Below are 26452 nucleotides of genomic sequence, written 5' to 3'. Positions count from 1 at the left end.
ATGAGGAGTCTTGTCAGAAATACAGCATGGATGGATTAACCTGCATTAATTGATTTTCTGGCCACTTAAGGATAACGCAACGCTACATTAACATATTATCACATTATTAAGTTGACACAGAGCAATATTAGCATTCATTTGGAGTCATGTTTCTGGCCACCTGATGAATATAAGTCCAATATTTGCTCCTCTTTTAGCTCTCTTTTACTATCCATCAACTCCTGTGGGAAATATCTGGTTCTTTGCTAGATGCTCCACTATATTCACTAGCTAGTTGCTAAATTTGTCTGTCCCATGTTTGGTGCAGGGCAGATTGTGTTCAGTGGGGTTTTTTTTGGAGCTTTTGCGCTGAAAACAGATTCTTGTTGTGTCTGAAAATGATACTGATGACAGCAGTGAATGAAAACAGTAAAATTGTAGGTCATAAAACCAAACAAAGAGTAAAGACACTAAAAAGCTCCGTAGAGCTGAAGGGAACTGCATCAAGTGGTATTTCTCTGTAGATTTATCACTATAAGCAACCCCTTTCACAGCTCATATTTGATTGATTGTTGATGTAAAAATACTGATTATAGCAGCTTTAAGATAAGAAAAAGGTTCCATTCATTAAAAACTCGATGGGATACTCTTTGGTTTGCTCTGCAAGATGCATCTTACATCTCACACTGAGAATATCCTTATACTTTTGCAATATTTTAAGGACAATGAAATTTGGCAGTGATAGTCAGTTAGCAAGCCAAATTTTGTTTCTGCTCTTGGGAGTGAAAGTAATAGATCTTCCCATTTCCCTCCTCATGGAGACAGTAGAAAGTGGTTGAGAGCATGGTTTCTTTAGAAGGACAGTCTGCCAAACTAAGCTGTTGAACAAAGGGAGGGGGAAAACTATCAGCAGTGTCTTATCCCTGTGAAATTCCCATCATTCTGCCTCTCGACGAACATGACTGTGCTGCATAAACAGTGGTTTAAAAGGATCTACCGACATGTGGGCAGCAGCTTGTTTCTCTTCCATACTGGGAGATCATACGAAAAAAGAGTGAATATGTTTCTCTACTTAATGCTATAAGAAGGCCACACAGCATGCCTAGAGATCCAAGGAGAAACCTATCTATTTTAAGGGTCACTTCCTCTATGAGAGTTTATTTTCACTGATAATGTGGGCCAAAACTAACAATCGGATGATGCAGAAAGACTAGGAAATGCCCGGAGGAATAAAAAGCTCTTCCCTCCCGACCCCAAGACTGGTAAAAGGGAAACCGTTGAAATTGCTGAAGGACACTATAATAACAGCTTCCATAAAAGTTGCCTTGGTCACACTTGTGCTACAGTATGACTGAAAGTGAAAAAGAAACAGACCTGTCCTGAGAATAGGGAAAAACATTACGGCCACGCTACAGTATTTCCACCTGAACACATGAAAATGGAGCCCAACATAGTTAATGCTCCTGATTTTCAGGAAAAGGGGGCATTGAGTAGTTTTGTCATGCTCAATATGGCAAGCCACTTTGTTTCCCAGAAATCATATTTCAGTGCAGTCGGTGGCCCTGAACGAGCTGGAAGTTTTGATATTGGGCAGAAAGATATTGTACACCTACATATGTCTCCATAAAGCTCAGTGAATGAAGATAGACGTAAATTGCCTGGTAATTTTGCAGGTCATCTTGAGTCTGTCTAGTTTACCTTATTGCAGCCGTAAAGCAAGCATACGGTTCCTTTTCCATCACTCATTCCATGAATCACTCTCGGGTGGGTACTTTATATGGGATTTATTTTGTTTTAATTATAAGGTTATACATTTGGCTAAATGCAAGCAGGATTTATGGTGTCCCTTCAGACAACGTTGTTGCTAGCTTGTAGCTTGGCACCCCTTGATGCATCTGTAGAATCAATTTTGTATTTCCATATACACCCTCGAGTATACTCACTCTCCTGTAATGGCGCTAATTTTTCTTCATTTGGTTGCCAGAGGTATTATGAATGTAAGTGTTCTGCAACATTACTCTACCATACAGCGGAAAGGATATTTAGATATTTTATCCTACTGTGGCATTTAAATATTTTCTTGTTAAACGTCTGAAACGTTTTTGAAACATTTTTTTTTTTAAAAAGAATGAACATAATATTATTTTGGGCAGGCAAGTGGAAGTCATTAGTGCTGAGTGTGTAAGTTATGGTCAGTAGAATTGCCAAAAGCACAAAGTTCATGGCTGTATCTCTGCCACTGCTAAGGTTGAGTGATTACGAGCCAAATATAAGATAGTAATAGCTCAGATAGAGTGAAACATTAGACATTACAGTCAATCTGAGGGTACAGTTAGTGGACAAGTAATGTGGTGTTATCGCATCCTGCAGCAAATCACAACTTTGTTTGAACTTATTTCAGTCACCAAACCGGCTTTTATCTTTGTTGAATTTTTTGCTTTATAATGACTCTTGATAAACAGAGCAGATGATAATATTACTCCCGTATCTGCTGCCATTTATTTTCCTCCAGACGTGGGGTTCATTTAGGTTGTGTGCTGTAAATCAAGATTTTAATGAAGGTCAAGGGAAGCGAAACAGTATCAAAAACACAAAACAGCTTTTTGAGAATATGAGCTGCCCGAATGTAATTCGCAGGACGTCTACACAGTGTGAATTTACAATAACGTGTCAGTCACTTTTTTTTTTTACAGCAGCTTTACTTCCAGGAAAGGAAAACATTGAGAAAACATGCATGTCTTGCATTGCTGATTCTGGCAAGCAACAGGAGAACGAAAAATCAGAATACACTGTAATATTCTATCCTCTCTCTACATGCTTGATTTTATGTTCATCCAATTTTTTGAAGTTTATGGTAAATTGCGTTGTTTGATCCCCTTGAATCTGACAATTATTAATCCCAAAGTTAATTCTGTAAAATCCGTGAACTATAGAAAGAAAATTCCTGAAGCCTCACCACATGCTACCTCTGAGGCCTACTCTCCCCACAGCGTCTCTTTGACTCTCCCTGACAGATGTTTCACTGAGTGGATGTCTTTGTCTGTCAGCACTGGGGAGCTTTCCAGAGGTTCCAGAGGACAGAGCCATTTCACCTTTTTTTTCGGAGTTCAGCCTTGCGGAATGAGGGTTGATATGATTTAAAATCGAAGAAACAAAAGAATCACAATCAGATGGTTGAAAAAGAGATGCTTGAATTTGAAAAAGAAAGGGCTTGCCAGTTGGAGTTGTGGAAAACTGATGACAAGAAGCAAGTGAAGGTGAAAAGAAAGGAGGAGATAGGGACAGTGCAAGATACTGGGTGAAAAATAAACAGTCTCCACTCCCTCGCAGTGTGGTCTAGATAGATCTGAAAATGACTAATGGTTGGCTCTGCTGTTTTTGTTTTGTCCTTCTGGCAGTAGGATATGAGCCACTTGTTCTTAAAGCCTCCGTGTCACTTCCAGGAATTACCTCACTTATTTATTTAATCTTTATTTTTCACCCTTTGGTGTGGGTAATAGAGGGGATTTAGTGGGCGCATATCATGTGATGTATTAACTTACAATTTCAGACACACACATCTTGACGGTAGACAGTCTGGAGCTACGCAGAATGGCAGGCTGATTATAGCCCTGCTCTGTTTTCTGTGGGTGGTTTGGGCACTTGAGTGTGTTAGGTCTCTCAGTTTATTGGTTAAGTGCTGTGATCGGCGTGACACCTCCGTCAGCCTGCTCATGGACACACATGCGGATACACACACGAATGCACACATAGAAAAACATAGACGCAGGGGCAGATTTAGACACACATATACGCTTACAAATGTGCATTTTGAAAACAGAAGCACACTCTTAACCCCGTCCAGAGATGTGTTTTCCTTGTCTGGGACTCAAACCAGGCTTCTCACATTCAACACAATACCAGAGCTGAAGTTGGCGGAGTGACTACAGACGTGAGGAGGGAGACACAGCTCGACCTTACAGTAAAGTGGGTTACCTCCTGACATTTCTTAACCCAACTGTTATATCACCCATGTAACATACAGCTAAAAGTCAAAGGTCCCCATAGAATAATTCACATTGCTGATTATTCACCTCATCTCTTTGCTGTTTTTTTTTAGTATTTTGTGCTTTTGATGACAACCTAGACAGTGATGGCAAAGCATGTGATTAGCTGATGGAAAACACCTGCTGCACATCATGTGTGTAGCATGCTTTGATGAAGGACTAGAGATGCACCCATTCCACCTTTTCTCTCCGGATACTGATTTCAATACCTAAACTAACTGGCTAATGTTGAAGTGCTGTCCCTTTACCAGCAAACTGTTTTTTCTTTTCTAATAAAAATGTACTGCTGACTTTAGAAAACTAATTGGAATCAATGTGTGAGACTGTAACAAAAAACACTTCTTAACTGCTTAACTACGCAAGCCCCTCTTTGCAGGATTAGAAAACGTCTGGATTTCACATATTAAAAAAAGACACTTTGCTGAGTAAGAATGCACATGATACACCCTTATATAATTTTCAATTTCCATGGAGATTGTATTTTACTAAAAGAAAAAACCTTACACCGAGATAATTTAAATAATGCTACAGAAAAAAAACAGCAGTGAAACAGGCTGTAAGCACAATGAAGTGTTAGAAAATAGTTGTCTTTTACAAATCCAGCAGACACGGAGCAACATTAGCTTTCATTTTGAGTCTTGTCTCTGGCCACCTGACAAAAGTAAGTCCAATATTTACTCTCTCTCTTTTTGGTCCATGACTGGTTTCCACCAACTCTTGAGGGAAAATTCTGGTTCATGGTATCTGGTTATAGCCGCAAAATGTTCCACTATATTCACTCAGCAGTCGTCACTTTTGTCTGTGTGCCGGATGGTGCTGGAGAGGAAACGTTCAGTGGGTTTATCAGATCTTTTTTGCTGAAACGAGCTGCCTGCTGCTATTGAAAACAGGGATATGAGAGTGGTGAGAGTGAACCAAAACAGTAATGTTGTGGGCCATAAAACCGAAGCAATGAGCTGAAAGACGCTAAAACGTTCTGTAGAGCTAAGGAGAACTGTGGAATTGAGTGATAACTGTCTTTGGCTTTGTCAATACGAGCGACCGCTTTCACACACACGGTCATTTTTATCCATTATAAATATAAAAATGTTGATTATAGCATCCTAACTGTAGTCATTTCAACATTATGGGACTTTGACGAGCATATAAATCAGACTATTAGAAAATAATAACAGTACGCACCCTCAAAAAATTTCATTTAAGTGGTACTCCACCCTAAAGTTAAGCATACCACTCCTACAGTTATCCCAAAAGTAAGAGTGTATAACAGTTGATGGCACATTAACTCTAAAATGTGCTGCTGTGTCACCATAAAACCAGCTACCTACATTAACAGGAACTCGCTCATAAATCTGTCATAGACTGAACAGACCAATGTGCTTTTGGTCTGGGTTTACAACCAATATACAAATGGTTACAAATGGTTCTTGATGTTTATTTAAATTGACATGTTTGCAGTGGTCCTGAGATGGAGAGAGAGGGTAATCCTCTTGGGCCTCTGTGTGTGTGTGGGTGAGTGTGTACGTGTATTTCTGCATGTGTGTGCGTACAGAAGAATCTGTGTCACAATCATGTTCATCCCTGCATATGTTTTTTTGTGCATGACAGTGTTTGACACACACAAGCTTGTGTTTGGATGAAATAACCTTCAGCTTAACTGATGGCCTGTTAAGGATCTTCAGTAATGGGATGTTAGATGTTGGAGCTCGTACGTACAAGAGGCTGTCACATTTTCTTAGTGTATGTCAAACAGCACTCCCATTATGAGCGTAGATGTACATTTTAGTGATGCATGATGTCTATGATGTCTGAAAGAGGGATGAGAATAGAATAAGACATGACATCAACGGTTATATTAAAACAGATAAACTCTTCCTGAAAAAATGAGTCTGTGTGAGACACTTCTTGTCCGCTGTTAACAATGATGCATCGGTTTCTTGGCATTTCTCCAAAACCTCAACCACCATGTTCAGAGAAAATAGTGACTTCCTGTTTCAGTCATTTCCTTAATAAACAGTGAGTGTATTGAACCATTTTTGCTTGAATAAAGTAATAATAAAGTAATTTTCCTTATGTCAAGGTCCATTTAGAAGCTGTTCTGGCACTTTTAGTCATTTCACATGCTGGTGATCAAAAGATGGACTTTGCTGAGGTGTCATAGAATAGAGGATCTATGAGAACTTGTTATTCATGTTGGCGTAAAAATTGAGTCATCAAGTTCATTCTTCACCTTGGAAACCGCAGCTGACAAATAGAAATCTTACCTCAAGGTCCATTTATTAACATTTTTTAAACTTTTAAGCTATCATAGCCAAGACAACCTAAGCACGAAGAGACAAAGGAAATTGGAAATTCTACAGTTGACAACCATGACAGATTGCTGATGAAGATCATGCAATTCAAACCCAAAGCACCAGAACAGCCACTTAAGATCAAGACTTCAGATTTGAAAGTAATAAAATAATAAAGTGCACCACACAACGAGCACAGAAACTAATAAATAACTAATAAATAAACATCAGTATTTTCACCATATTCTATCTCTCAAGCTACATGGGAGTGCTGGATGAGATTTAAATGATGTTCATGTTTGGTTCCAATATGGCAAGGCTTCATAAGAATGGATTATATTGTGTAATTGTAGGGTCTGTGGAAATTCTGTGATGCACAAGGATGTTTTGCCTTGTTGTCTGAACATAATGATCCTGAGCTTAGTTGCTCTGGTTTTGATCCTTTGATCCTTCCTCTGCCTTCCACTAAGTTTATATAAACCTCTTGTGCACTTCAGTCTAGGAAATGCAAAAATAAACAGAAACCTGGACACATGTAAGGAGATTATACAAATGGTGCACAATGGGCTTCTTCCAGAGCTCTACCTCATTCCTTGCGTCTAATTGTGAATCTTTTCCCAGTAGAAATATGCTGTGAATGATCCTAAAATGAAAGTCTGATGAATTTAACTGCCAAATTTGTTCCAATTAATTTTAGATGCATAACTCACAATTATATTTGCGTTGCAGCTTTTCCAGAAACAGCTGTAACTCCGCGAGCAACAGACTATAGACACACGTTATCAGCGTTTCCATCCATCATCGGCTGAACGTCAGACAGCAGCAAATGTTTTTAATGTTGAAGCATGGCAGTGACACAATAATGGCTATGCATGAGCTGCACATTATCATTAACAGCAGCGACTATTTTCCTCCTCTCCAACAGCCGTGGTGAACCGCAGGTCAGACCGAAGCAGTTCCATGTGCAGATGTTATGCTGCTGCACCTCGTCTTCCTGCTCATCTCTTTTGTTTAGACGGAGCGTTGGATTCAGCGTCACTTACGGGAAATTCGGGCCCATATGCACTCGGTACTGCCTTTAAGTGCCACCATGGGTATTTAAAGGTGTCTCATGCAGCCACAGATATGATATATAGTCCAGGGTGTGCTTGCCACTAGCAAAAGCAACAGGGGGAGAGTCGAAGTGACTCATAAGTAACATAATATGGACCTGATGCGATAACGTCAGTCTGTCTTTGGTGACAGAAGCAAAGCAAAGCAGAGACTGTAAGAAAGAAGGGAGGGGGAGCAATACGCAGGGAGACAGAAGGGATACCGAGAGAGACAGAAGGAGAAAGTGAGAGAAACTTTAAGGCGTTAACTGTGGAGATTTCTCGGTGGTGATTTTAACCCTGAACGACTGCAGGGATGGTATAAACTCTGGAATCCTCCCTTAATGGGATGTTAGGATGAAAGATAAACACTAACGTGACGTTGAAGGAAACAACCCCAGTCATTAAATGCCCATTCATTTTGATTTTAAGAGACACACAGTTTGATAGGTAGCGCTGCTGGCACACACACTGGAACACTGGAAGCATTTTTTCCCTGAAGTTTTGCCTGCCTAGGAGGTTTAACATACAACAGCATGTATAGCAATGTTTCTGTCACGGCTGAGCTTAAAACAAAACATGTCCTTTTGCATCTATTTCTACAACTTTTTGGCAGAGGAACTCCCTGCTGTGCTGGTTTTTTATAGGGTACACTGGAATGCTATCTCAAATATTTAGATGTAAACGCCTCCTCCGTGGGATGGTGGGTTTGTGGTATCCCTGCGTGCTTCAGGATTAGGGCAGACTGACACGGCCTCCGCCAAGTGACATACAATAAGAAAGACATCATCATGCATATTACTGCCCAGATGTGTCTCCGAGGAAAGATTCCCACAACTGCATCACACATCGAATTCTTCGTTAAGCTGCCCCACTAGTGGTACTCACAGTTAGGACTTCTGGATGAATAAGCAGGTCGGAGTTTGTTTGGTTGTTTGGTTTTCGTTACGCATTCCCATGTCTTGGGTGAATGCAAGTACTTCCTCTCCCATACGGCTAGATACGCATAATTAATTGGAGTAATTTTTGGGTCCATTTTGACATTAGAGAGCAGGATTGTAACCGGAGGATTTGTGAAAATATACATTCATGCGTAATCTCTGCTTCACTCTATTTATTTTCATTTAACATGGAAAGAAATCACGTGAGGTCTCTGATAGCCATCGTTGCAGCTGCTCGAGACATGAGTCAAACATGAAAGGAACGTATATATTATATATTTTCATTCTTTTGCGTATGCTTTATTCAAACCTTTCTTGCTTTTGTCTACAGAGAAGCAGATTTTTTTTTCCCTAAATAATTCCATACTCATGCAATCATGGACTTGACTTATGTGGTCTGCTACTGGAATCTGGTCATAGAAGACTGCCAAATTATCCCCGTCTAGACCAACTCTGAAAATTCATTTCCGGAATGAATTTTGATCGTAAAAACAAGCAAGTGTCCACACCGCTGTACTAATATCAATAAAAGAAAAGCAAACATTTCTGTTGGATGTGCTCACACCAGAGTGTGAAAGACCTCAAGTTCAAGGCGAAACATTTTGTCCATCTCTATTTTGATGTTGACAGAAAGTTCATTCTTTTCATAGCACAATGTCAAAATTTAATTTGCTGTTTCTTTTGTAGATCATGTTTGACTTTTGAGATAAACTGGCTTTTATCTTATATTTTGCAGACATACAGAAGACTCAGACTAATTCATCTTGCTCTGTGGCTTGCAGGGTTTGTCTTATAGACATAACACTGTCAAAGTTCTTGATTTAAAAAGTTCTCTCAAGCTAGAAGTTACATTCATGTGGTGTGATATTTTGGTTAGTGATGTTGCCTTAGTGTAACAAGGTTACACTAAGGCAACATCACTTGCCTTAGTGTAACAAGGTTACACTAAGGCAACATCACTAAACGTAGATCAAATCAAATGATAACTTTTGTGCTAATAGTAGAAGTAAAAGTAGCCACATGAAACAAACTAAATACAGCAACAGTACATCCAGTCTCTCTTAATTTCTTGGAGCTTATTTTATTTCTAATAAACATTTAAATCTCAAATTTGACTCAGCTGAAGCCCCATTTCTGCCAAATTGTGTTTCAAAACTTATTTTAGCACCACATGCTTAACATTTTACTCATACTTTGTTGAAATCAAAAGCAGCATTGTGGTTTTCTGTTGTTATAACTTGAAGCAAATTAGCCGTTTACAGAGCTCATAAGTCGTCAAAAAAAAATTCTGACTGCAATTTTAACATCATATTTTCCAGTCTGTTTTCAAAGTGTGTGGTTTATTCGGATTCTTGAATAATGATTAACAAAGCTGTGTAGTCGAAGCACATTTGACAAAACGAATATGGAAAATCAATTTGGCCTAAAACATTTGCCCTCTGGTTTGAAGTTCTGATTTCTTTTCCCACAGAAAACAATCAACCAGCCTTGAAAGCTTGACTGTTGGCTAAATATTCTCACTTTCTTTTATTATCTGCCCTGTTGACAAGCCATTGTGACAGAAAACCTTTGACGGGTGAAAAATGGTGTGTCTCTGGACCTGCCAAACAATTTTGGGCACCTCAAACTAAACGCCATGATTTACCCAGAGATTTATCCAGAAGAAAGGTTGGTTTGGTTGCAGGTTGTGTATACAAGGCTCATTATATTCTTGGAAGTGCATGACCAAAACGTAATTGACATCAGCACAATAGCATCTTGACAGAAAGACAAAGGGGGAGGAGAAGAAGAAAGACGCAGATGGGAAGGAAAAAAGAGCCTTAGAGCAGTTGGTGCTGGCAGTGGCTGGATTGTTTTTTCGGATGGCAGTCGTGCTTTCTGGCTGAGATGAGATGATGAAGAAGGGTCTGGACCACCCACCGCTCTGCAGACGCCTGTTTCTACCATCTATGATGCCAATTCATCAAACTCACCTTTCAGAGTCAAGTTTAAGCTGATGTTTTGTTCACTCATTTCTTATTTCTGTATTTTTGTTGTTTCTGTTGAAAAATGTGGCAGCAGTTGAGTGAATGCCTGGATGCTGGCCACTGGGGGCAAAGGTCACAAAGGTCAACTGTTGAGTTCAGACTGAGTTGTTACTCACCTAATCTTGACAGAGTTTAAGACAGAGAGCCTTAAAACTGTTTCAAGGTGGCTTTTAAAACAAACAAGCCAGTGACTGAGTAAGACAGCTTTCTAAGATATGTGCAAAGGTTGCCCATAGCTATATAATACAATGCTGGGGAGTGACAGCACAGTGAATCAGGGTAACACCTCCTAAAGCCCTTCTAGAGTGACTTATAGGTACAGTTTTCACTGAGGGGTGTCAAATTCACCCTTCACTGTCGGTGGTCGATAAGAAGGTATAAGTGTATTCGCTGGTGTTGGTCCCAAGGTGGCGTGTGATACACCAGGAGGTGCTGATTTGGGGGGTGGGTATTAGCTTCCATGCTCTTGTCCATTAAAGGGTTCTGAAATGGATCCAGGGTTGAGCGTACGAGATGCATCCCAGAAGCCAGACCGCTCCAGTAACACCATCACCTTCCTACACACACACACACACACACACACACACACACACAGAGTCAGAGATAAGCAGAGATGTGACAGAGCTCGAGTCGTAAGTGTTTTATACAGTCCAGGCCCACCGTTTTCTAACTCTCACAGTGTCTCTCAGCACCACCACTGCTGCTGTTTAGAGAAAGATCAGGACCCCCTTTTAGAATGGAAGTTACGCTAAATGGGAAATGTCAAGAAAAGTGGTAAACATTTACAGCAATCTGTAACAATGATAGCAGGGAGTATCATCTTGAGGGATTATCTTGTTCTTGGCTCTCAAGCGATGGCAATTTAGCAGCTGCACCATGATAATGTACAGAATATGCATGTTGGGGATCACAGCGGGTGAATTCCTTGCCTTTTCGCTTGTGATGCTTTCCATGAAAAACACTGTCCTATTGTAAGATGAACAGGCCCTTTGCTCTTAAAATCTGCATGTCTGTTTATAATTTATGTTGTAGACAGCCCAAAGCAACTTGTTTAGTGATTAACAGCCAATTGTACCCCATAAACTAAACGGACAAGTCTGTACATGCAGTAAGTTGCACTGAGAGGCAGTAGTTAAACCACTAATGGATCTGCACACTCCAGAATTGGGACGTCAGGCAGCATCATTATTAAAATCCACATGGAGCATGTCTGTGCCAAGCACATCACCTTAAGACCTTTATGCCGTGGTGTAAAACAGCACTTAAGGAAACATAAACTTGTGTTTATGTGACTCTCACTTAGCAAACAGTGATTTTGTAAAACCAGAGGCAAGATTTAGTCGTTTCTAAAAGCAGAGCCTAGGGTTATCTTACCCTCTGGAATGTCTCTTATAAATCTACTTTGTCATCAAAGCACCAGATTTATTTTTATTTTTTATGAGCGTGGTGTTACATTTGAATTCCTCTTCGCTATCAAAGTGTCAAATGTTCACACATATAGAGGAATACACAACAGTTACAAGTTTTCATCTTGAAACACGCTCGCTCACTTAAATACACACTTGGGTTTTACGGCTACAGCCTTACTTACTTGACCTGTAGCTTACGGTAGCTAATGTTAGCTAATGTTAAAAAACTTTAGGTAAATATTGCTTTGTAATGGACATTTAGTCTGTGTTAACTGAATGTATAACTTCTCTACACTTGTGCTATTCTTAAAATATTTTTTTAGTATCTAAGATTATCCCACAATTTTCACTTGTGCCCTCTCGTCAGCAAAGGTTAGATAGTCTCCGTTTAAAGATGCAGTTTAAAGATAGTATGAGTCCTGTTTTGAGTTTATGACACATTGTTTGAATCTTACTTCTGATATCCCACATACTTAGATGGTCACACCTTACTGCACGGTCCAAATTTTTTTAGTATGACCCTGAGTTGGTGGGCTCCACGCTCCATGCTTACCAAACCATAAGCCCAACTTTCTGGTCTGAAACCTGTTTCTCTTCAAATTCTCATCTGTGAGAGAAATTTGATGATTGTCAGATAAAGTTACCATTTGGTTCTGTCATTTCATTGACTCCACTTCTTGATGAAAATGTATTGAAAACAGCACCGTGAATTGAAATTAATTTGTTCCATTTTCAGGTTGACTTAGAATGGTTAGGTTACAATATTTTCTGCAAAAAATCAGTCACTGGCATGACAACCTCACGTCTTAGTAGAAAGTAAAGCACCACAACCTTTGCATTGTCATTATACACTCATATTTATTTCACCATCTCAATCCCATTCCCACCTAATTTGCATTTCAGTTCTGGCAATGGAAAAGAGTATTTGCTTTCTTTGCCGACAGTAGTTTCTATTGGTAGCCAATGACTGGAAAAGCACAGCACTTATCTGGAGTCGAGGTTGGAAACCATCTAAATAACCCAACACCCACATAGACCTATTTTACGGCTTCCAAAGTAGTGATTTTACATGATTGGGCGTGTTTGTGTAATCTTGTTTCTCCTTGGTACTTTCCATTTATGACCCCCGCAAGATCCAGCCGTGAGTCAGCCACATTCCCTGAGAGACAGACCATGAAGTGATTGCTGGGCTTAAGTTTCCATAAGCCATCTGTCCCCTCACTACCTTTTCTCTCAAGGTGACTTACACTGTGCAAAACCTATTGTGGTCCTCAAACAGTGCACACAATGATCTCAGCAGATGAATAAACTGCAGGCTGCTGCTATAGATTTGAACTCAGATTTCAAAGATTTTACATTTCTGGATGCACTGAAAACCATTTCCAAACATAATCATATTCTATGGTTCATTATCAGTCAGAGTAATCCATCATTACTTGAGCTTTGTGGATTCCAGACTCCATGTTTTCTTTCCTATTCCTCTGGCCAGACCATTGGAGGTTATGTGGAAAGTGACACTTATATCAGCCTTATGTAGTTCACAGTTAGGGGAAACTGTATTATGTCTGAAATCCGGCCTGAAAAAATGTTACATTTCACATACATATCATTGCCAAGTAAGGATATTACATTTAAAAGCTAATTCGACTTGGCAGACCTGTGCAAATGGCTCAGAACTGGATGTTTCAGTTGAGGAACAAAACTTCCACCTCTATTCTGACTTTGATCAATTAAAACAATAGAAGTCATCTATTCTTTTTATAAGAAAAAAAAGGCAATTTTTTTTTTCCCAAAGTAAATGTTTTACTAGAAATATCTACGGTGTACATATTATCCACATTTAATTGTGCCAACAGAAACAGATAGAAAGATTTTTCTGTTAGTTTTAGAAACCTCATGATCAACAATACTGATCCAAAACTTTGTCAAACCTTGTGGCCAGTTTTTTCTGTTTCAATACACACATGTTGTTGTCTTCACTTGGTCCTGTGGTCCCCCATATGGAAGTCAAACAATTACAGTTCAAGCCTGTTCCAATACAAATATATATGTTAAGGTCCCTTTGACTGTTAAGGGGGGGTATATCACCGGATATCAGGACTAATGCAATAATGGGAACAATCTGTATGTACAAAGGGATGGAAAGATGAACTGAGACTTGTGTTGTCACCAGCTGCTTTCTGTGGAAGTGCCCTCTGACTCGTAACAAACCATTTTCCCTCACAGACTTAGATTAGAGTGCGGCATATTTCAGCTTTCTCAGTGTGTGAGCGTTTAATTCGGCCCCACAGCTCCACAATGAGAACTGTTGCTAAGGACACCGACACATCTGATGTTGTGCTGTTTGATGCTGATTTGTCTTGGTTGATGCGTTCCTTAAAAAATGGCTGTCACAACCCATTGATGAGCCAAAGCAAAACTCAGAAAACATCTTTTAAAGATGAAGTAGTTTATCTCAACTGGCCAATCACGGAGTCATCTCAGTGTGTGTTCAGAATGTGAGCAACCAGACCATCACTTAAAATCTGATCAAGTTCGATTTATTTATAAAACAAAAGCATGTCTCTACCCATACACAGACGAGCCCTCCAAGATCTAATAAGTTAACAGTCAAGGTAACAAAATGATGTAAAACACAGTACAAATGATGCAGACACAAGGAGGCAAAGCACAAGATGGCAAGTTAGAAAGACCTAATATGGTTACCGGACCTACTTAACTGAACCTTAGGGGAGAAAAATGAACAAAAAAGACCAAGAACAATAAACAGATGGTCCATATAGTTCATTGATATGAAGAATCTTATCAAAGCTTTACCTCAATTTCCATCTTGTGATTTGTTTGGCTTTGTAGATAAGGATGAAAGAGTTCTTTCCAGAGAAGCCTGAGTGAATATCTGTTCATCTCTGCCTCTTCCATCCCGAGTTAACCACCTACATCTGGCTGAGCCTATACTGACTTAAGTCATTCTTCACTTCAGGCACGGTGCCAAGATTTCAATTTTGGATGAGCCGAAGTAATTTTGGCTGGGACTTTTAATTACAGAAGTTAATAGTGTTTGCTTTCCTTTCACAGTTTCCAACTGGTAGTCAGAAATTAAATATAAAACAGAAATGACTGATATCATGCTGTGGAAGGCGACTAGCAATATCTGGTTGATTATGTTTTTTTTAAATCTTTTTCTCGAACATTTTCAATGTTGAATTAGCTTATTATTTACCCGCAACAGTTTGTGTTTATTACAAGCGAGTACTCGTGGGTACATTGCTCAAATTGTGCGAAAATGAAACATAGTATCTTATCTATCATGTTTATTTTTTGCTGTGGATTGTTTAGGCCAATGCATCGCTTTATTTAGAACACTGATTCCAATAATTCTATTTAAGGACATATCATCTTGTTTGGATGATCTGGCTGGATTATTATTTTTTTAAGTTGATTGCAGGGAGACAGCGAGATCAACTGCTGGGTGAGCTAAATTCACTTTTAACGAGAGAGAGAGTGGCGCATCGCGCTGTCAGTTCATTAGCTTGTCTCAATAGAAACGGTCTATGCTTTCAAGATGATATAGACAATCAAGTCGAGCAGGTATTTTCAGCTCTACTTCCTGTTTTGCCTACATTGTTTTCTAAGTTCTTCTAGTCTCAATAGGAAATGCATTTTCAGCTATGAAATTAGACAAATTATAAATTATAAATTAGACTGCATCTGCACTCTGATAGTAGCCTGATAAATGTTGTTTTTTGCTTTTTTGGAAACAGAAACTTTTTTTGTCTTTATTGTGTATTTAAATGTTAATTTTAATCATTAAAAATAACAGTCTAATGGCCCACCCACAACACAGCGCCTGCTTCACTTGAGTGCAACTCGAATGATGGAAAAAATATTTGTTTGTGCATTTCTTTAGATGTAAGCAACCATTTCCCATATGTAGCAGTAAGAATGTTGATTTGAAAACATTTTAAAGGGGACATATCATGCTTTTTGTGATTTTCTGTTATTATTATACTGTTATGATGGAAACATGGTCAAAGTTCCGAAACTTGAGGTGAACATATGTGTAATAAATCTGAGTTCAAACAGAGACCAGAATTTATGTGGGATAAATGACAGAGACCTCAGAATAACCGACAAAGTATCAGGCAAACTGGAAATCTTTATTAGGGCTGGCCACACTATAAAAATACACACCACCATCCAGAGATGCAACACACATCAGGGATAAGAGCACATCACAACAACTTCAAGAAATGCCTGGGAGCACACCACACTGCACACAGTGGAGTCACACGTCTACTTTAAGAAAGAGGGTGGGGCCAATACAAAACCTCCCCCCGCCCGGAGCCCAACTCAACCCCACCCAGCTTCTCTCCTGTCCCCACGATAATAAAATACAAAATAGAAAATACACAATACATACAAGTTAAAATATATACTAAACTTGCGTGGTCGACGAGACACCCCCCCCCCCCCCCCCCCCCCCCCCCCGGGATCTGAGCTTGTGGCACCGTCCAACTCCCACGGAGAACCACAGCTCCGTCGGCTTGCGCTCCTAAAGCCCCAGCCCTAACTAACTAAAATGCCGGAAGTCTGTTTAGGGGCAGCGTCTGGAAGCTGGCCTATCAGAACAGAGTGGGCTCACCGGGATGGGGGCCTTACAGAGACAAGAGTTAAAGCAGCCTATTTCAGACAGAGGCTGAACTGAAGGGCTGCATAAAGAGCCAGTTTTGTTTTTTTTTAACTGTAAATCATGCAAAGATATACCAGTAGAGCGCCAAAACATAAATATAGGCGTGGAAACGTGCATGTTACGTCCCCTTAAGAGAATCTTGAACAAGGAACAGCAAACGGTATGCTTCAGGTCTACTGTTGCTATGAATGTGAATGTGTAAGAAACAAAATATCTGAGAAGTGGAGACAAAAGCAATGTGTGCAAGATGATATTAACACCAGTCTTCTCAGTCCATGTAGTTTTTAGAGTTAAAAGCCACCTTAACCATCTTTATTCTAGTGTGTTCACAAGCAAAAAGTAAAAAATTTGATTGAATTAGTGCTGGGTTTACCCAGCTTAGTGGGTCAGGTTACATCAACATTAGAGTATTTATACTGTACATTCATACATGAAAGGGGCAAATCAGTGTACTGCAGAAGACTTGCTGTAATATGCTGATGGGGAAATGACATGTAGGGTAGCCCTGACATGGCAACTACACTATCTGTTAATTCTTTACCTTTGGCACCTTCATCTTTGTCTATATCATTTGTTACTACCCGTTTTCCTCTGTGTCTTATCTGTCTTCTGCCATTTTCTTTTTTTGGGCAGATTGAGAACTACATCAAAGAGAGCATGAAGACGGAGATGGCTCAACTGCAGCAGAGTGCTGTCCACAACCACACAGCAGCCATGTTGGAAATGGGCACCAACCTTCTCTCTCAGACAGCTGAACAGACACGAAAGCTAACTGATGTAGAGACACAGGTAACACCCCTCTAAAAAATATACTCTTTAAACCTCTTGTCTGCATGAAAATGTGCAAGCTGATCCAATTCCTTGTCCCTTGTTCCTTGTAACTTTTCCTTTTGTCTCTGAGAGGATTCATCCTATGCTCCATTAACGCAACTATTTCACATTCACCACCCTTAAACGGTTACAGTCAACTGGCCAAAGACAATACTGATGCTATATAAATGCTTATCCCTTCTTTGAGTCATTTGGCTCTGGTTCCTTTTATCTTGCTTATGTGGAGGAGTTTGAGGAGGAGATGATGTAAAGTTACAAAGTTAGTGGTGAGTAATTTTTGCTAAAGTACTAAAAAGATAACTGTTCGCAAAGTTAAAAAAAGATAATCATAGCTGAGATGAATATCGCCTAAGTATTTCCATGTGTTGGGTGAACACTTGACAAAATGAAAACAAAGATGATGGTTTATAAGTGCCTCAAATGTGCAGTGTGTGTTATTCCTGCAGTGTGCGGGAAGGACTTAAAGAAAGCCCTGTGTTTTTGGTTTCTACTCAGGGTTTGGTGCTGTTGTTACCACAGCTAATAGAGTGTGTATAAAAGCAGATAAGGGGCCTGTTTCATCAAATTTGCAACATGCAAGCTATGACTTGCAACACAAGATAATTTCCTCTCACATCAATTTTCACTTGTTTAACTGATCAAAAGAAACTCCATTCTTGCAACACATGCATTGGCATGCAAGAGGACTGTAGGACTCACGAATTTATCTGCAATTTGCAAGTGACAATCATTTGTGAAATTGGCCCCAGACCTCTAAAGCATATACCACATTCGGTCTATTACCTTTTATTGATTTTTATTACCTCTTATCTTTTGTATTCTGCATATCTTTGTATTTGCTGTTGTTGCAGGTTCTGAATCAGACATCCAGGCTTGAGATCCAGCTGCTGGAAAATTCTCTTTCCACTAACAAGTTGGAGAAAGACTTAATGGTCCAGACCAATGAGATCAGCAAGCTCCATGACAAGAACAGGTAAACAGACAACACTTAAAGCCCACACCAAAATCACAGGCTGGCTTCCATTCGTACTGCAGCAAATTGGACAAAGACATACTGGAGTGAGTAAAGATGATACATTGACAGGCAACGAGCCAGTCTGTGCAACCCCCCCCGGGCCCCCAAAAAAGTCAAAGAACATACAGCTGTTCTTCGCACGATCGGGTAAACAAAATCAAAAGCTTGCTACCAGCTTTCATTTACTATCACACACTTCAAGACAATATGCAGTTATATTAAAACAACAGCATAATAGTCAGCTCTTATTCCCTGTGATGTTCGGTAAATCTGTCTCAAATGCATGAGGCTATGGTTTCCATATTGCACCACTGGGCATTTCTTACAAAATCAAAGAAGTGAAATGTGGCTTTTGGATACGTTTTCGTGTCTCTAAATCTTGTTCTTTACAGTGATTGGTCCCGTGGGATTGTCTCAGATGATGTAGTGTTTAAAGGGTTTGGTCCGCATCTCTCATTGCAGACTGAAGTATCCATAGAGACTGCTTGCAATCACTTTGAAAAAAAACATGAGCACCATTTGAAAGCATAGTCTCTGGTGATTCTGATTTTTAAGTTATTCTTGAAGCTTACGGAGATAGAATATGGAGGACAATTTCCCTAAGCTTGAGCAATTGTGGCATTATTCCATCTTGTACGTGTTGTCTTTTCTTTTTCCTTTACCAAATCTATTATGTATAGAAATATACGATTAGTTAATGAATTTGATGTCAGCTTATATCATCTTTTAGGCATTAGACTGTATAATGGTGAAGCTCAGATGCTGTAAGGGCTTATTCATTTACTTCAAATGCATCTGCAAAGTAACTTATATTTATTTTGTATGAGGATTACATGGCAACCAAAGCTACAGACATCCTTCTTTCATTCTTGTATTTGTGTTTCCATATCACTAACTGGGGAATAGTTTTTAAGTGAAGGCACACAAGTGAAGGATAATAACATAAAACAACTTTTCCATCTTTCATAACAAACTTTTCTTGACCCTTTTTCCTTTCCCCCAGCCTCCTGGAACAGAAGATGTTAGAGATGGAGATGCGACACCATGAAGAACTAGAGACGCTGAAGCAGGAGAAAGGAAGTCTCCAGACCCTGGTGGGGAGGCAGAGCGGGGTTATCAGGGAGCTGGAAGCCCAGCTGAGACGGGCCACAGGAAACAGCACGGCCCTGCAGAGACAGCAGCAGGAGATGATGGATACCGTCCACAACCTGCTCAACCTCTGCTCCAAAGATGGAGGTAGGTGAACTGGAATCAAAGTCTTACAGGCTGAGAGGTTTGGAACTTTTTCAGATGTCACAGGGAGAGTACAGTCTTAAGCAATAACCTTCACTTACAATAAGAGCATGTTCTGCCAATGGAGATGAAGAGAGTCACAACCTCTACGTAAGCACGTCTAACCAAATCGAGAAGCCAGATCCAGACTCACATCAAATTCACTTTTTGCTACAAGATATTGGTCTGATGTCCACTGAGAAGTGATTGAGCCCAGCAGCTCAAAGTTGGACCAATCAGTGAAATACTGGGAATGGTTTAGATGATGACAAAAACAAGCGAGGTTATGTTTTGAAGTTTAATCTACAGCCAAGAAATGACAAACAACAAATAACTTACTAACCTTTTCTGTTTGATAGATTAGGTATTATTTGACATTGCTATAATAGCTGCTAGTTTTTAGCCTGTAAGCAGTCTGTCTGTCCAACAACTATTGGATGAATTGCCATGAAAGTTTTACAGACATCTGTGGTCCTCAGAGGATAAAGCTGAATGACTTTGGTGTTCACCTCAATTTTGCTCTTGAGTTACCATGAGGTTGACATTTTGTTTGTTTAATGGAATGTCTTGACAAATGGTTTTTGGCATGAAATTTGGTACAAGTATCTTTGGTGCCCAGAAGCTGTTTCATAATAACTTTGGTGATCGATACTTTGGTTTATGACCAAATACCTGCAAAACTGGCATCCCTATCAGCCTCAGTTGCCCTTTTTTGTTTAGAGCTAATTAGCAAATGCTAGGAATGTAACACTAAACTAATATAGTAACTATTGGTAAACATTACACGTGCCAAGCATCAACATGTTAGGATTGTCATTGTTAGCATCTTGATGTTAGCATTTAACTCAAAGCAAGAAGCCTTGTTTTACTTAGAAACCCTGCAGCAAAATCAAGGACATCCGATTTGCATTGGTTTGGCGAAGAAAGGGTCATGGTCATGTTTCAGCAGAGGGGAGCACTTGTCGGTCATCTGTTGGTTGCTTATAGGCTGATCCAAAAGTCATCTATCCCCACTAGCAATGACCCTAACTTAAGAAAATGCCTATTTATCCTTGCCAGACCACAGTGTGTGAAGGAAAGTTTGTGGACTGGCTGTGCAGGGCTTGAACTATGAGGCAGCACTTGTTTTGGAATACTTACTTCCTCTAGTCAGATGTTACAGCTTTAACATCTTTAATTTTACAATCCCTCTGAAATTATGATGACACCATTCCATGAACCCTACCCCACACTAAGAAACGCACAGGGATGCACTGGCTATTAAACCCTGCATCACTGAGAGCAGCATGAAGAAAGAAACATGGTTCTTATCGTAACCCGGCGAGCTCCCGTTAAAGAGTTTTGGTGCCTCTCATAAACCAGTATGGTGCTCATTTTTTGTAGCAATCACTTGTCACACTTTAATATTACAAAGTCTGTGCGCACAGCTTCACTGAAATGTCAAATGGGATGTGGTATAGGCTTATTTTATTCCTCTGCGTCTCTCCCTTCTGTTAACATGAGACCAGGGATTTCCCTTGCAGCCCTATGTTTGACCCGACAGTAACACAGCCTTCCTTACTCGGTCAAATGCAGTAAACTCATTTACCCCTATTTCAGCCCTCCGAACACCAAACCAGCTTGATCCTAACATGGCCTTAAATCCCATTGGTCACAGGAGATTTGACATGAATGTCTGTGTCGAGGGAATTCTTGAGCACATTGCGTCGTCGAACTTTAGCAATCTCATTTCCATTTGAGGATTTCCTGCGGAGACGCCTCGAGACGCCACAGTGCTTCTTGAGGTTTCTCATCAGACAGGAAACAACAAAGGCATGAAGAGATGTCAGAGTCATGAGTGAATAACTGCTGCACGTGATTAACACATGTTTCGTATTTATCGTGGTGCTCCCTTTTGTAATTTTTAGTGTTCCATGCAATAAAGGTCACGGGCGGTCTCTGCTTGTACTCCATCTGTTTAGTCTGGATTTATGTATGTTACATTTAATTACCAGTGGTCTTTGGAGACCATTTTGGCCTGACTGGTCCGTATGTATTATCTCCGCATTCTTCATGTTGAGATTCAAGTGTGACCTAATGCAACCCTTGTGGCTCTCTAGTTTACTGGCCTTAAGTTTGATTTACTATAAATTACACTTTTATAACTTTTATATCCCACTGCTTAAGCCAGCAGGGTCATTAGAGCAGATTACCTCAGACTGTCCCCCTGTCTGTGATTGGTGGCCGCCTTAACAAGTGACGATAGAAATGTAACGTGCCCGCCGCTGCTTTATGGTTGGTCCCTTCCTTTTCCATGCAGTGTTGAAGGTTGAGGCAGGCGTGCAGGTCAGAGGTCTCCCCTTTCTTCACCCTAGCCTGAATAAGTCAAACTGTAATAGCTCCTCTGGGATGCCCCGTCCAAAGGAGGTGAAGGAGTAGGTAGATCTCACTGATCATCTGACGCACTGCCCCTGTTTTTCGACAGCATTTAAAAACACAGAAGCAGAAAAGCTCTCTTTTTTTTCCTGTGTTCAGGGGAGGGCTTTTTGTTTGTTTGAGAAATGGATTAGTGTTTTCATTTGAGGATAGGGTTAGCATTTCATGCCATCGAGTGGCGTCTGCTTGTGTTAGGCTCTGTTTTGAAAACTGAGCCGGGGCATTTCCTTTTAAGCATGGACTCATATCATCTTTGACTTTGCCTTGAAACTGATGGACACTTAGAGAAGGGAGTTTTAACACTAAATCTCCTTAAATGTAGTTTTTGTTTTCCAGTTGTCCATGTACAGCTTTTTCTAAAATGAAGGTTTCCAGTGTGTTTTCATCTGTTGCAGTGCAAACTCAGGTCTGGGAAGATATTTTTGATGTGGTCAGATGAAGCAGTGGAGTTCTTGTTTAGGTTGTAATCATTACCTAAACCTAATTAGGGTGCAATGAGCCACATACTGTTATTAACAGTAATTGGCCACAGCTTTGGAACACTCTTTAAAAGTTTCTGGCTGCTAAATATGATTTTGTTTTACAGTGTTCTATTATCCCACCAAATGAATGACATTCATCATTTTTACAACTGCTTACTCAGAGTCAAAGGGAGTGGAATTATTTAAGGGTCCATGCAAAGCCTCAAATAGTATTTGCAGTGTGTTACGCCCTAACACAACAGTATGGTAAACCACTTCATAAAACATCACTTCACGATCCAGATCAAATTTTAAGTGCTGCACATGATTATTATTATGCGTCACTGCCCGGCAGAATGAGTTGACACATATTGATCCCTCTAAAGTGTGTTTTTGTGCACAGTTAATGTCAGCCAGCTCAGTGACCTTCTTAAAGGTGGAGGGACCTCTCACCTCACTTTTCAGGGAACTAGACTTTTTCATGTCTGTTAAAACTGTAAAATCATGTTAAAGAGTTAAAGGCAGCTGGATTCACAACTTCACGAGATCACTCAAGAATCCATCTTGTCAGACTTCAAGGTATGTGATTGTGGCTGAACCACAGTGGTTCAAATCAATCAGCGTCCCTTAAGGAACTACTGGCAGCTACAGGTGTGGTTTAGGTCTGATGACAGTGAGAATAGCCCGTGATAGATGGTGATAGACAGATAGTTCATCCAATCACATGCCAAGTATTTTTTAAAAGTGCCTGTCCTTTTCCGAACAGACAACTTCTCAGATGGTTCTGTGTAACAAACCATCTGGTGCGTCAGGTTAGCGGATTCCAACTCCAGTCATCAGAATTTTTAAGTTAATTTATTGTATTTATCTAGTGAGACTATAAGCCTACAGTATACACACTCTATACAGTAGATTGCTAGAGTAAAAATCTATACTTTTTTTTCCAATCCAGGAGATGTGATGTTCTTTTGCTGAACAGAAGTCATAGGGAGATAGTTAGGATGTAGACTTGCATGTACAATGGACATGACTTTGACACCAGAGGCCAGGTTTGACCACGTTTAGACTGCTTCAACTAGGTGTTGGCTTTTTCAATATTTAACTAAGACCACAACCTTTCCCTAACTTTAACTAAGTACTTCAGACACTATAAAAACATAAATTATACTTGAGCTCCCAGAAGCAGATATTGTAGGGCAGACAAATGAAATATGAAGAGGGACCCAAAAATTCCTGGAATTGTTAAAAATAAACTGTCATTATAAATCTTTCAGTAGCACTCTCCTTGGGTTGCAACACTTATCTCGGTGCTTGTCATCTTTTGTCACTGTATCCAGAGCCTCCTGTGATTCTTCCTGGATTTCTTCCACGGTGGTGAATCTTCTCCCTTTCAGTCCCAATTTTATTTTCACCAAGCTGTAGGCGTACATTACCTAGCCGCAAATCCGAAAAGTACACCCTGTTCCTGTGTTGTTGATGACTTATGGGATTTTTTGTCCCTCCTTGCATATTGATGTTGAACAGTTTTCGGATACTTTCACTACAAACGTTTCTTCATTAGGTTGATTAAAAATATAATCCTGGTGGCATTACAACTCTCTAGAAAACAGATTTACTAATGTAAATTAATTGTTGATATACACAATTTTCAGGACACAGTGTCTTTTCTTCACTAAACAGTGTCTTAATGGAGGCAGGATTTCTTTTATTTAGCAAATATAACTTAAATTGAATATTACCCAGACATTTTCATACAATGCCAATAATCCTCTTTACATTTTGAGCAAGGATTAGACATTATTGCTGTAAATACACTGTGGGAATCAACTTGTATTATTTTATAGTGCTTTGCAACCTTCATATATGAATACACCAGAGAAATTCATTGGATCTTGTAGAAAATCACTTTAACTCTCAGCTGTATTCGGAGACTGATAATGGTCACATGGGAGCAGTGATGTCTATGGTAGTCCATTTAGCTCCATTTTTCACTCTTCTTAGTTCTAGTATTTGGGCTCATTTGGCAAGGGTACTGATTTATGCAAACACCCAAGCCCTGCTGGTCTTTTCACATGAACCCCCTACTGAATACGAGTCCCCACTGAACCACAAAATATTTTTCTGTAAATAAATATTAGGACATAAATAATATTTGTAGAGCTGGGCAGCAAGCTGTTCAAGGGAGCCGCTCCTTTAGTGGAGCATCCAGTCCCTCGGCAGACAATCCTTTTCCTCTGAGTGAGATCACAACGGTGATTGTGAAATAATTGTCCACACTGTTACAGATCAAATACCAAAAAGTCCTCTGACAATAATCTCCCAGGCTCCTAAAATGTGCCCCACTGTCTGCCTGCTTGAGGTAAATTACCACCTGACAGGGTGTCCTTTGTTGTATTAGAGTCTGGTGTGCCAGGGCTTACAAGGTCAACCTGTCACAGCAAGAGATTCTTGTTGCTGACACTCAATACTTTGTCAGAATAGTCAGATAGTACACCCAAATAAGCGACCATACTTCCATGGAGATGTTCTGTGTGCGCAGGATGAGGGATCAAAAGGGGTAAAGGGGCTAAAGATCGCTGACACATTTCACTTTTCACTGACACCCTCTTTGACTCAACAATAAAAACAACGGTGTGAAAAGTGAGATGTACCCCTTACATGGTAGGAGAAAGGGAGGAAGAAAGAGGAGTTTTAAAAAAGAAAAATCGGAAGGAATTTCCATCAATATAACAAGGGCTTGGAAGGTAAATATAAACCACTTGTTATAACAGGAACTTGAAATTTATAGCTTGTAGTGTTTTGTCCTTAGCCCCTTGCTTGGTTTCAAAATAGTGCTGCCATAATTATCTACAGATGGAAATAGATGCAGCTGTCATAGTCTGAGGCCTCGTCTACGAGTGGGAGATCATTCAGTCAATGAACTCCTTCTCTCTTGTTAATAAGATAGTCACTCCAGATTTTATCTGGCGGTTACAAGATACTCACAGTGAAACCTCACTGATCAGCTTCTGCCTCAGACTCCTTTTATATATTCTCCTCTGAGATGTACAGATCTGAAACAGGATAAATTGATCTGTTGGGGGTTTGTACGCAATTTGTGATTTCATAAAACATAACAGAACTATAGTGTGAGTTGAGGTTGCATCAAGGGTAACAGTTTTTAATAGCATGGACTTCATTTACAGTGCTATTCCTGTGTCTGTATCTATGTATCAAGTGTGATCCCCTCTTATATCACAAAATGTTCTAGCACTAACACCTGAGCTTTGCCCTGTCAGTCAAAGTCCAAATTTGCTCTGCACATGTTTCTCACAGACAGCTGGAATATGTAGCAACAAAGTGTCCTGTGGGTTGTACAAAAATGACAACATTAAATCCCCTCTGTATATAACCTGACTTCTGTGCTCTCATTGGCAGTATCAAAAACACATTGTGACAAACAGCAAAGTAATATCAGTTTTCACTGCCACTGTCTCAGTTTTCTATGCACAAAACTTTATGTAATAAAATAATTTTAAAAGATGCTATAATCACTCGCTTGAAATGTACATACATACAGTGGCTTTAAAAGAATAGTCTGACCTTTTGTGAATGTCAAAATTCACAAAACGTCATTGTCTTGCTGAAAGTTCCACCCCTATTTTTGTGCCCTAAGCATGGAGCAGAAGCCAGGAGGCGATTAGCTTAGCTTAGCATAAAGAGCAGAAGCAGGGGGAAACAACTAGTCTAGCTTTCTACAAAGTTCAACAATGAATTCACAGAGATTTGTCATCTCGTCAGTAGGCTTACAGGCTTGTGTTTCTTTGTAATACAGTATTCTACAGAGAGTTGCCAACTATTATATTAATCGCCAACTATTTAGGTAATCGATTAATTGTTTAGAGTCATTATTTAAGAAAAAAATGTCCAAATTCTCTTATTCCAGCTTCTCAAATGTGAAAATTTTCTTGTTTCTTTCATTTTCCATGAGACATTTTAGAGCCT

At 39.8% G+C, this 26452-nt stretch overlaps 1 protein-coding gene across 1 annotated transcript in view; it reads left to right on the top strand.

The window, feature by feature from the left end:
- The window catches only part of angpt1 (angiopoietin 1), a 55357-nt gene that overhangs the window by 4980 nt on the left and 23925 nt on the right, over positions 1–26452 (top strand). The window contains exons 2-4 of the mRNA XM_044335766.1: positions 17108–17263; positions 18157–18278; positions 19324–19556. Of these exons, the coding sequence (XP_044191701.1) occupies positions 17108–17263; positions 18157–18278; positions 19324–19556 (511 nt within the window). The remainder of the gene's footprint in view (positions 1–17107; positions 17264–18156; positions 18279–19323; positions 19557–26452) is intronic.

The sequence above is a fragment of the Thunnus albacares genome, chromosome 19 (genome assembly GCF_914725855.1).
Source record: "Thunnus albacares chromosome 19, fThuAlb1.1, whole genome shotgun sequence".
In the NCBI taxonomy this organism is placed as follows: domain Eukaryota; kingdom Metazoa; phylum Chordata; class Actinopteri; order Scombriformes; family Scombridae; genus Thunnus; species Thunnus albacares.
The sequence above is the reverse complement of the archived record's forward strand: the minus strand, read 5'-3'. Positions and strand labels throughout refer to the sequence as shown.